The sequence below is a fragment of the Amblyomma americanum genome, chromosome 10 (genome assembly GCF_052857255.1).
Source record: "Amblyomma americanum isolate KBUSLIRL-KWMA chromosome 10, ASM5285725v1, whole genome shotgun sequence".
Lineage (NCBI taxonomy): Eukaryota > Metazoa > Arthropoda > Arachnida > Ixodida > Ixodidae > Amblyomma > Amblyomma americanum.
The window spans coordinates 70,852,819-70,865,113 of record NC_135506.1 but is presented as its reverse complement, the minus strand read 5'-3'; the positions used below and the strand labels follow the sequence as shown (position 1 = coordinate 70,865,113).

The 12,295-nt window shown below is 46.4% G+C and overlaps 1 protein-coding gene across 1 annotated transcript in view; it reads left to right on the top strand.

The window, feature by feature from the left end:
* The window catches only part of LOC144107772 (uncharacterized), a 28,304-nt gene extending 27,870 nt beyond the window's left edge, over positions 1 to 434 (top strand). Inside the window, exon 6 of the mRNA XM_077640940.1 lies at positions 141 to 434. Coding sequence (XP_077497066.1) covers positions 141 to 372 — 232 coding nt within the window. The 3' untranslated portion in view covers positions 373 to 434. The remainder of the gene's footprint in view (positions 1 to 140) is intronic.
* The last annotated feature ends 11,861 nt before the right edge of the window (positions 435 to 12,295 follow it).

Sequence of the window (12,295 nt, the reverse complement as noted above, 5' to 3'; positions counted from 1 at the left end):
ATTATCCGGAGCCGATATGTCGGCGTCGCTCGCCTCAGTGACGTTGTTTGATTTACCATTTTTATACTTGTACCTATATATTCTGCATTTTAACAGGTTAATTGATTAGACCGTTCGCTGAATATATGCCCTCTTCGCAGACTGGCCCTGTCGCAGTTAGAATGCGCCAACCTACCATCGAGCTGCACCAGTGGTGACGTCAGCCTGCACAGAGCAGTCCGTGAGAACGACGCCCGGCTCGGCGGCTGCATACCTTCTCAACCGCACAGGTCGTTTGCCCCTGATGCGAGAGCGCGCAGGTGGCTGATCGTCACTGCGCTCTGCATCGTCTCCCTCTCATCACTCACCGAAGTCACCTTGAAAAGGGACTGAAGCCTCCGCGTTTGCTCAAGATGCCGAAAAAAATAATAAAATTGCGTTTTGGGGAAAGGAAATAGCGCAGTAACTGTCTCACATATCTCGGTGGACACCTGAACCGCGCTGTAAGGGAAGGGATAAAGGAGGGAGCGAAAGAAGAAAGGAAGAAAGGGGTGCCGTAATGGAGGGCTCCGGAATAATTTCGACCACCTGGCCGGGGATCTGTGTATTTAATAATAATAATAATAATAATAATAATAATTGGTTTTGGGGGGAAAGGAAATGGCGCAGTATCTGTCTCATATATCGTTGGACACCTGAACCGCGCCGTAAGGGAAGGGTAAAGGAGGGAATGAAAGAAGAAAGGAAGAGAGAGGTGCCGTAGTGGAGGGCTCCGGAATAATTTCGACCACCTGGGGATCTTTGACGTGCACTGACATCGCACAGCACACGGGCGCCTTAGCGTTTTTCCTCCATAAAAACGCAGCCGCCGCGGTCGGGTTCGAACCCGGGAACTCCGGAGCAGTAGTCGAGCGCCCTAACCACTGAGCCACCGCGGTGGGGCCTGTGTATTTCGCATTCTCAGAATTAGGTTCCACATACCTATTCCAGCATTTGAACGCTAAGGCGCCCGTGTGCTGTGCGATGTCAGTGCACGTTAAAGATCCCCAGGTGGTCGAAACTATTCTGGAGCCCTCCACTACGGACCTATTTGTTCCTCTTTTCTTTCACTCCCTCCTTTATCCCTTCCCTTACGGCGCGGTTCAGGTGTCCAACGATATATGAGACAGATACTGCGCCATTTCATTTCCACCAAAAACCAATTATTATTATTATTATTATTATTATTATTATTATTATTATTATTATTATTATTATTATTATTATTATTATTATTATTATTATTATTATTATTATTAATATTATTATTATTATTATTATTAAAAGTGACGATAAAACGTTTTATAGCCTCTAGAGCGTTTCATAAATTCTTTACTGTAGGTGTATTTAGCTGACCTGGCCTTCTAAGCTTCCAATGCTTAGTCAAAACTCTCCGTGGCAGACAGACTCGTCGAATCATCAAATTTGGATGGAAGCAATCTGGATGGAAGCAATCGCACAGATTAGGTGGAAGATTTGTTGAGCAACAACTACCGGGTTTAATGTATGCGGACGATATTGTACTGTTAGCAGATAGCCAGGAAGATTTGCAAACTTTGGTGAATTGCTGTGAAGACGAAGGAGACAGTCTAGGTTTAAGTTTTAGCGCAACTAAGTCGGGTGTGATGGTTTTCAACGGCACAACTGATCAGGAGCTTACTACAAGGCCATGAAATACCACGAGTGGCCGAATATAAATATCTCGGGGTATGGGTAAACGAAGGGCATATGTACACGGAAAAGCACGAACAGTCTCTCATAGCAAAAGGGCGAAGAGATGCCGGGATAATGAAACATAGGGCATTGTGGGGGTACAACAGGTATGAAGTCCTCAGAGGTATTTGGAAAGGAATAATGGTGCCGGGGCTTACTTTCGGGAATGCGGTTCTATGCTTAAGGGCTGCAGTTCAGTCGCGATTAGAAGTAAATCAGTGAACTGTCGGAAGATTAGCACTAGGTGCCCACGGGAAAACCACAAACGAGGCAGTACAGGGGGATATGGGCTGGGCAACGTTCGAAGCACGAGAAGCTCAGAGTAAAGTTCTATACGAAGAACGCCTGAGGAAATTGGATGATAACCGGTGGACAGCTAAGGTATTTAAATACCTGTACAGAAAGAGCGTTGACACACAGTGGCGGAAACGAACTAGAAAGCTGGCCAGTAAGTTTGCCAGAGACGGGGAAGGAGAAAGAAAGAGCATTAAACGACAGGTTAAAAACGTCAAAGGTAAAAATTGGATAGATTGAATGGAAAAGAAGCATACTGTAGAGCTATGTCGATGCTGGAAAAGGCAGATCAGGAAGGAAACGTTTTATGATAACTCAAGAGGCAGTGCCCTCCTCTTTGAAGCTAGGTCAGGGTGTCTTAGAACGCGCAGCTACAGAAAAAAATTTAACGACGACACGCGACGAGTGATGTGTGTGACGGTTACGGTGCAGGGGAAACACTAGAACACCCGCTTCTTCACTGTACCGCGTTCGCCGACGCTCGTCGCGATATGCTCGCGGCCTATAGGGCGCAGGGCATACTACCACAGACTCCATCAAGACGCTATTGTGGCCGCAGGGCAGTGCGCGCACTCGTGAGCGAGCTTTGGTGAGCCTCTGTGCATTCCTAGAACACACGGGCTTCACGTCCCGTCTGTTCTCCGTCATGTAGTTACACGCAGTGACCGAACGCTCCGCGAGTTCTACCTTGAACGATTAATAACGGGACGCCCCACTCCAGTTGTAGCCAACACATTGCTGTGCGCGTGTGTGATTTAATTCCTCTAAAATGAACTAATCACACGCACAACCTGGACACATTTCTTATTGTGTAAATAGTTTATACATATTACTTCTCCCCCTATCCTCTCTTCCTGTCCCCTCACCTCTTTCATTTAATTTCTCCATTCTGCCTGCTATCCTTTATTTCCGCTGCCCCAGCTCAGGTGCTTCAGTATCGATGGCCGGTGCCGGGGCTAGCAAAATTCTTTTCCTTCCTTTTTGCTATTATTTTTAATAAAACCCCTACCACTACCCCCACCACCACGACACGTGTGCTGTGTGTGGTAAAACTGAAGAAACAATAGAACACCTCATCCTAAAATACGATGGTATCCACACGGATGTCGATGTAGGCACAGTCACTTCCTGAGGCCTTAGGGTTTAGAGATAACAATAGTCATGTAAATAAATCTGCGGTGGAAATTAGCAAAGAGCGATTGGAGGATTGGTGGCGCAAAAGCAGAGAGGTGACATGAGTTTTAAAGTGTAGGAAGACGTTTTTTAGAGAAAATGGCGAGTTTTACTAACAACTTACAGCAGAGTTGAACAAAAATAAAGAAAAAAACTGAGCATAGTGGCAACAACCACTGCCCCGTTTCAAAGGGGACGCTCCTACCTTCCATCCATCCATCCATGAGCAGACGACGCAGCAGTATTACGTAGCGTAGGAAACGTCGCGCTTTGTTACAGCGCAGCTTCCATTTTCTCCAAAGATACATAACGTGAGAGAATGGCCACGATGTTCGCTGCCTATACATTGTTTTCATGCATGTACAAGCGCGCGTAAACGAGTAGTAGTAGTGTAAGACTTTATTCAGGCACAAAACATTAGGGTGTCGATGGCCTGCTGCACGAGCAGGCGCTGTCCACCTTCAGCTCCAAGCTGGGAGAGCAACAGGGCAGGAGAATAGACGATGGAGAGGTTGGCATAAATGAGGAGATCGGTCGGAACATGAAGGATCGCGACGGAATTTGTATACGTAATCTGTTCCTAGCCATTTTTTTTTCTTTTCTCTTATTAACTTGCACCTGTCTTCTTAACTTAATTCTGTCGTCAGCCGTTTATATTCTATGTTGTATATTTGGCAAGTTTTCTTTAATGAATCTTCCCCCCTATGTAATGCCCGCAGTGGGCGTTTAGGGTATTAAAATAGATAAACAAAATATTTTGTGAACACGACAGCCGGGGCATACTGATCGCATGCGGCTGGGGCATAGTTACGACTCCAAGGTGAACTTTTCGTTAGTTCACTTCATCAGCGGCGATGCTATTCAGTTTGCTAGCTCCTGCAAAAAAAGCACACTAGCATTAAAACCGTTAAGTTATCTCATCAAATACATTACATGAGAGTATTTCTCAATGGCTAAAGAGCGTGCCTGTGAACACCAATTCACGTTCCGAAGACGTTTTTTTGCAGGCTAATCTGTGAGCGTTCCTTATCTGTGTTTACTACCGACTTTTGACTGGCAATGATGCAATGGAACCAAGAGACAAGGCACATCTAGTCGACACACAAGAACTTTACTGTCGGTAGCGAAGAGTAGGCAATGCCATCGCGAAGCAGGCAACTTGTAGTAGCACGGACAACGGACGTGCAATGCAGAAAGGCAGCCTCCCGTTTTATCAAAGCACCATCGCTCCGAGGCTTAATTCTTAGCAGGTGGTTGCATATACTCTGGATAGTTCAGAAACACGGTTCGGGGGTCGCACCTCTTTGAAGCTTCCTAGTTTTGCATCCTTCCTTGAAGTCGTCAGGCAGGAAATGTTTGCTGCAAACGACCGAATAGCGTGACGTGGTGTTCGGCACCCAGTCCTCTCTGGACATCACTTGCCGCCACTTCACTCTCAAATCGTTGTTACCAGGAATTTTATGGAATGAAACTCCTGGCACTTTCCGCATCGCGTCTGATTTGCATCCCGGCACACAGCAGTATGCCATATCTCATGGCAACCGCGATACGATGCGCAAACACAACGCAAACAAAACGCCAACTGGTACCTATGGTCGCCGCTGCCCGCACACCCGCAAGTGCCTTGGATGGATGGATGGATGGATGGATGGATGGATGGATGGATGGATGGATGGATGGATGGATGGATGGATGGATGGATGGATGGATGGATGGATGGATGGATGGATGGATGGATGGATGGATGGGTGGGTGGGTGGATGGATGGATGGATGGATGGATGGATGGATGGATGGATGGATGGATGGATGGATGGATGTATGTATGTATGTATGTATGTATGTATGTATGTATGTATGTATGTATGTATGTATGTATGTATGTATGTATGTATGTATGGATGGATGGATGGATGGATGGATGGATGGATGAATGAATGAATGAATGAATGAATGAATGAATGAATGAATGAATGAATGAATGAATGAATGAATGAATGAATGAATACGGCTGAACGCTTTAAATCGGGCGGTGGCTCAAGCCACGTAGCCATTCTTGTGAAATTTTACTCCTGTCTTGCTTTTAGCCACCAATCGTATAACCTGCGCTTGGTTACTTCTACCCACTTAAATCTACTTTCCCTTCACTATCCTTAAACCCCAAATGCCTTGCGTAAATCAGCCCCGCTGCTTTCCACTGTAGGGTGAAGCCCTTTACAGGAAAGTATCAAGTGTTCAGCCGTTTCCTCCTCCTCTCCACACGCAATGCACAACGTGTCTATCTCGTGGTACCTGACGTCTTAGTCCGCAAAACTCCAGTCCTGGCCTCAAATAACAAAGAGCTTCCCCTACAATTATCATAGATATTTTCTTTGACAATTTCCTGTTTAAAGGTCCGGTATGTTTCCAGTGCCGATTTCGTCAGCATCCCTGTTTTCCACAGAGCTCTCTCTGTTTCTTTAACATTTTTCTTAACCGATAATTGCTGATTTTCCGCCTTCTCCAGGGCTGGCAGCGCCGCCCCGCGGAAAAATTCGGCAGAGAAGCGTTGCCTTCAGACGGCGCTCCAGCAGCCTTTGAGCAGCCACATAAAAATAGAGGAGGCTATGCTTTAGCAGTCTCACGCCGAGTGCTAGTGCATAGCACGCAAGAAAACACTGCCGCCCGTGCTGTGTTCAGTGTAGGTTGTGAAGGATTATCGCACCTGTGCTGTTAGGTAAGGTTGGCAATTCGATTATACTGAGTCCCCCTTGGCAGTCCGCGGGTCAGTGTTGCCGAATCGTGGAAAATTTCCCATACTGTGGGGAAATCAAGCCACTGAGGGAAAAAGGGAATTTTTTTTTACTAACCCATTGAAAACGTGGGTAATTTTGGTTTCGCTAAAGACCGGTGTTCTAAATGTGCTTTCTCGGGAAAATGCATGTGCAGAGATGAAAGGAAAATACTGTTGTCATGACCCCCTGACTAGTGTCGCGAGAAGAAATTTGGCTTGATGTTTCCCTTTAATTTGCTACCTAGCCTTGGATACAGAGCCCTGTCCCATTCAGGTTCATTCAGGCTTCGGGTGCTGCGTCCTTGGATTTCTCCCAGCTGTAGTGGCAGTGACCCTTCCATTAATTGCTTCCAACCACTCCCAGCTCTTTAGTCACACAATCCCCTATGTACGCATGTTGTTGTAAAGGAATTCCCGAAAATTTCTACGGTCTATACAGGAGAGGCTAGAAAGGAAATGGAAGTAGCCGAGCTGGTACCCGTCCCAACGAAAAAACTAATAAAAACGAAGTGGTGATTGACGATGATGTGATCAAGAGCAATCCAGCCTCGATGTTCATTATTAATGGGCTTTGTATTTATTTTATTTCACTAATTTATATATTTATTAACTTGGCTGTATTCACTCTAAAATTACTATATCTAAAAAAACATATTTGTGGGGGAAAAATTGAACATTTCTAGTCGACAACAGGGAAAAGCCAACTGGCCAATGCGGCAACACTGCCGCGGAGTGAACGAGAAGACTTCGCGTTCTTCTCTGCCGTCGCGCTTCTTTCCTGTCAAAGCTCTTTGTTCCCGCTTTCAACCCTGGGGTATTAACCCTCCACATCAGAGGGTGGTTCGGGCGCTGAAACACCGGCCGCGACCGCGGACAGTTTTCGCCATGCGAAAACAGAGACAAGCCATTGGCCTATTGTCTTAAAACCGGCTGCTTATTGATGTCTGCAGAGGGCGCTACATACTGCAATGGCTTATTAAGCTAGCATGGGGGGTCAGCATGTGTACGTTGTTGTTGCCTTAGGCTGCGCAGGAGGCCCAAGAAAGCAGCCCATTTCTTCTTTTATGACGACGAAAGTTAAACCGACGCATGGCAATCATCAAATCTGTCTGTGGTCAAAGTAGGCATAATTACAACTTGCCCAAGTTATCTTGGGCCACTCGATTGGAAAGAGTGGCCACTGACCAGTATATTGTTTATCCCTGTCAAAGCTTTCTGGGACAAAATTTTTGCCACAATGACTGATCACAAGGGCCAGCACAGGTCTAACAAAGACATCCCCTATTAGGTGCATGTATGAAAAAAGCAAGCACTGAATGACGACTCTAAGAATGAAGGAGCATGCAGTTGAAAGGTCGAATGAAAATGTGCAAAAAAGGAAAGAACGCACTGCCCAGAGCGCTATGCGAAAGGGCCATCTAAATGTAAAGTTATTCGCTGAAGATGGGGTTACCAGTATATTCCTGGAAATGGTGTGTTGCAGAACGAAGGCTATTAATCAGAATAGAAAAGCAAAACACTCGGAATGGCCAAGAACCTATAGCTGTATAACCTTACGTATTTGATTTTTTTCTTGAGCTTGTTAACTCTTTTTATTATTTCTGCAGCCACCACATGGCCAGAAGGTTGCGTTTATATATAACGAACGAAGCCTACAAAAAAGAGAAGTAGTTGTGTAATGGGAATGAAATGTCGTCCCAGTAAGATCCACTGAGCTGCGCGTCACATATCCTGTATCACAGTCGGTTCTTCGCCGAGAGCTGTTATATAAAGCCTCGAACCGACCTTGATGCTGATTTTGTCACACGGAGAGGCCCTTTGGCTTTTTACTTTCTTAAAATTCAATTTCATTTCAAAATTTCAAATTTAGATGATACAAACTTAGAGCTTTTTAAACGTTTGTTATTTTATTTTGGTATACTCTCAGCCCCGAATGTGGCGCAAATGATATAAAGAGGTTCTTTACAAATATGCGTCTAGTTGAAAGCAAAAAAGAACAAATTCAAGAATACCAGTTATACAATAGAAATGATGTATATCCCTCGCGCTTTAACACAAATTTCAACACTTTCATGGCAATATAGTCAGCTCGGCAAGCTCTAAAAATTTCAGGACGGTCGGCTGCATTACAATTGAGTCGTACAATTAGCGCACTGCTTGCGGCGGAAAAAAAAACTAAAAAGTATTATTACTACAAAAAAAATTCTCAAGAAAGAGAGAGTGTTTTTGCCGGGTGATTCTGGAATGGCTAAAAAGAGCGCTAACTTTGACGGCTTAGCACGCCAAGCATAAAACTTAGTATGAGGTTGCCCCGTCGTCTGACATGCTGCTGAATAATCTGAGCACATGCATTTAAATGTGATGGCATCTTTAATGCCGCATGTTGGAACATTAAACTTTGTCGAACAATAGGCCAGCAAGCCATAACATTTAAGGCATGGTTTCAAACTTAGGACAGCAAATAGTAACACCGTAGCCCTATTTACGAGCATAAAAAGAATTTTGTCCGACAGCAATGTCCCTTATGGTGCTCAGAAAAATAATGTTCGAGGTTGCAGCACCACCACTGTGTTCGCAAACGTAAGTTCGATCGCAATCGAAATTCCGAATATTTGAACAGTCTCAGCTATTGTAAGGCGCAGATGCTGCCACGTGCGCTTGTGTAGTGAGGGATAAGGGTGTTGGCATCTGAATTCGGCTCGATATACAGGGTTTTTCACCTAGGACATTACGCAATTTTTTTAAATAGGCTTTTTGAGTGAGAAGAGCATTTTTTGGCATAGCATTGTCAGTGGTGTGGTATACCAGAACACAGCTAAGAGGTCCTAACTAGCAGGTTGATTAACTAATCATGAATAGTGAACTTTCTAACTATTAACGTTGGGCTCATTAATTATTGAGAGGCGTGTAGATCACCGTAAGTAATAATAATTATAATTGGTTTTTTGGGGGAAACGAGATGGCGCAGTATCTGTCTCATATATCGTTGGACACCTGAACCGCGCCGTAAGGGAAGGGATAAAGGAGAGAGTGAAAGAAGAAAGGAAGAGATAGGTGCCGTAGTGGAGGGCTCCGGAATAATTTCGACCAACTCCCCAGGTGGTCCATACCAGTTTTTAGAATTCCGAAAACGCGGTTACCCTCGGTGATGTGTCCAAACAATTTTTGGCTTTTTCGACGAGTTACGTACACTGGAGAGGTTGCTTTGCCTGCAAGCTTCTCAAAAGCGCATTAATTTTGGCACAAGGTAGTCAAAATTTGTTGGGCCACAGCGCCGACGGCTACCGCGTTTTCGAAATTCTTTAAGCTGGTACGCGTTTGTCATGGCGGACATATTAGCATCGCTTCCGGAACAGTAACTCGGCGTTTTGCGGGGCATGCCGTGCAGCTGAGCAGTTGTCCTTATTGTATTGTATAGGGCCTGTAAAATATTATCTCTAAAATTTCTATTTAAGGCACAGATAGATTTTGTAAACTGTTTCTGACGTTTCGCCCACAACTGGTGCACTGCGAACAGTAAGTAGGTGTCCGTTAATTTGCTATTTTCTTCCTTTACTTTCATCCAGGTCAACAAGCGGCGATGGCAGGCTCCGGTGATGGAACTAGCTGTGCTTCTGACCGCTTCGTTTCGTTCTTAGCGGACTCACCACAGCGAAGGGTTGTCCTGGGAAGAACGGGTGTCGACATGCTTAAGCCTTGTTCGGGTGGCGACGGTGGACCTTGCTGGCTGCGGGCCCACCTTTTTCACCCTCAACGAGGTCTTCACCAAAGCCGCCATGCAGGTGTCGTTGTGCGGTGTGGCAGGACTAGCGATCACTCCCGCTTTTGGGTTATTTCCCAAGAAAGAAGACTGTGCGATCGCGGAGTTCCTGAGGGACTGGCTTCTCACTCACCATGTGTCCATTCACAAGTTGAGCTTGACAAGGACAGGTACCGAGTGCTGCATGCTTCCCGGGGTTCGGCGCCTATATGTGTATGGCGTCCCTGCGAAGTCCTTCGTGAAGGCGGTGAAGCTGGATAAAATGCTGGAGTTCGTTCAGATTGACAAGGCGAAAGGTAGCCAAGACTACATTGACGACCTAGCCAGCACTTTGCGCGAAAAGGCCTCCTTGAGAAACCTGGAGTTCCGTAAAAACAGATTTCTGGCCGGAAGCTTCAGAAAGATATTTGACGCGGTTTCGAGGCACGGCAAGCTGGAGTCGCTATCCCTGGAAAAAGAGACTCTTTTCCACGATGATGCGCGTGGGCTGAAAGATCTCTTGCGGAAAGCATCAAGCCTGAAGAAGCTTAAGCTTGAATCCATTACCGAATGGCCCATCTCTGATGTTATTTCAGGCTCTCCACTGGAGGGACTACACATATTAGGCACTGGATACGATAACGATGTCCATAAAAGCTTGCCTTTGAACATTATCGGCATACTCGGCAACCTTCGCGTGCTCCACCTCGGTTACAACCCCATCAATAATGATGGGGCTGTTACCGTGGCGAAATACCTGACGCGAAACACCTCACTGAAAGAGGTCGACCTGTCCGTTAACCAGATCAGAGAAGCCGGTGCGACGGTGGTAGCCGCGGCTCTAAGAGAGAACACGACTCTGGAATTGCTATGTCTTGCAGGAAACCAGCTTTGGTCAGGTTCTGTTCTCCATTTCGCCGAAGCCTTGAATGTGAACAAGACCTTGAAAGAGCTCAACATATATGACGTATTTATTTGTGATGAGAGGGGCAACGGGATGTTTGAGGCCGATCGCTTTCCAGGACTGTTTAAGGGGGTCAACATTATGTGGGAAAGAGGTCGCCAGCATCGTGCGGGCCAACAACCACCGCGCGTTGCTCTCGGTGAATATTGTCGAAGACGCGTCGCTGTCTGATCTGGACGACTTTTTCGACGCGCTTTCCGTCAACAATACCGTGACGACACTGCAGTTTGTCTCGAATTCTTACCTGTTTGGTTTCGCAAGGCGGCTGGCGAGCTTCTTGAAGACAAACACATCAGTTGGATGCGTAGTTGTAAGGCTCGAGTCTAGTTCAGAGGACGAAATTCTGGAACTCCTGGAAGCCCTGAAGGAGAATACCGTTGTTTGGCGCTTCGATGTCTCCGAGCTACAGGTCACCCCTGCGGTCGCCCGTGTGGTCAGGGATCTCCTCAAGGCGAACGCCACGCTCAACATCCTTTCGCTCTGCCTGCTCGACGTCGATGAGGAAGCCCTGCGCTTGATGGCGGAAGGTCTTTGGGAGAACATGACTCTTGTGGGCCTTCAGGTCTGTTGGGAACCGCAGACTGTGGATGGTCTTCCCGAGATATGGCAGCTCCTGGCAGGGAACAAAGCCCTGGTGTCTCTGGCCGCCCTATGCGTCACTGGTTCAGAGTGCAGTCCGGAATCTGTTGAGGCTTTCAAGGTCGCGCGCAGGAGTCATGCGCTCGTCGAGAAAGTGGCTGAGATGTCCGGAAAAACTGAGGAGCTGGCAAAGGAAGCCATTGCTGAGGCAGCGGGCAAGCTTCTTGACACGTGGACTCCCGGAGCGGTGCTGGTGCAACTATGAATAATGTCTTCGCGCCAGCAGTTTCTACGCCTCGGCCTCTCGCCGCTTCACTGTCGATCCCGGCAGTTTTTTTTCACGTCTTTGTGATAATAATAATTTATAATGAGCGCGGTAATTGCGTGTGAAGATGTTCGGTTTGCGATGCCTATAACTGAAAGCTTTGATGTACGAAAGTTGAAGCCGAAAGAGATCACCGTTGCCATCAGCTTTCGCTTGAAATGAGACCAAAGTGATTTATAGTGGAAATAACGTTTGGTATGCACGATGCAGTGCAGTTATTTGAAGGCAACGAATATTGGTAGCGCCTAATACACTTGTATCTCCACAAACTTCCTAATCTCGTTAGCCCACATGACTCTCCGACGCGCCCTGCTACGCTTTTCTTAATTTCAGATCCAGTCCGTCACGCTTAACAACCATCCCTTATCTTGCATTCGCATTACATGTCCTGCGAGTTCTTATTTCTTATTCTTGATTTAGACCGTTTGTTCCCCCACCCACTCTGCCCCCTCCTTGTCTCTTAGCGTTGAGCCCATCATTTTCTTTTTCATGACTCGTTACGCTGTCCTGAACTCAAGCTGAACCCTTTTCGTTAGCCTCCCCGTCTCTGCTTCATACACGTGTGCCGGTAGTGTACAGCTGTTGGGTACTTTCCTTTTGAGGGATACTGGTAAACAGCCATTCGTGATCTCAGAGTACCTGCCAAATGCGCTCCACTCCATCCTCAATTTCCTAGTTATTTCAGTAATTCAGATCTGCTGTCACTACCTGCCCCAAG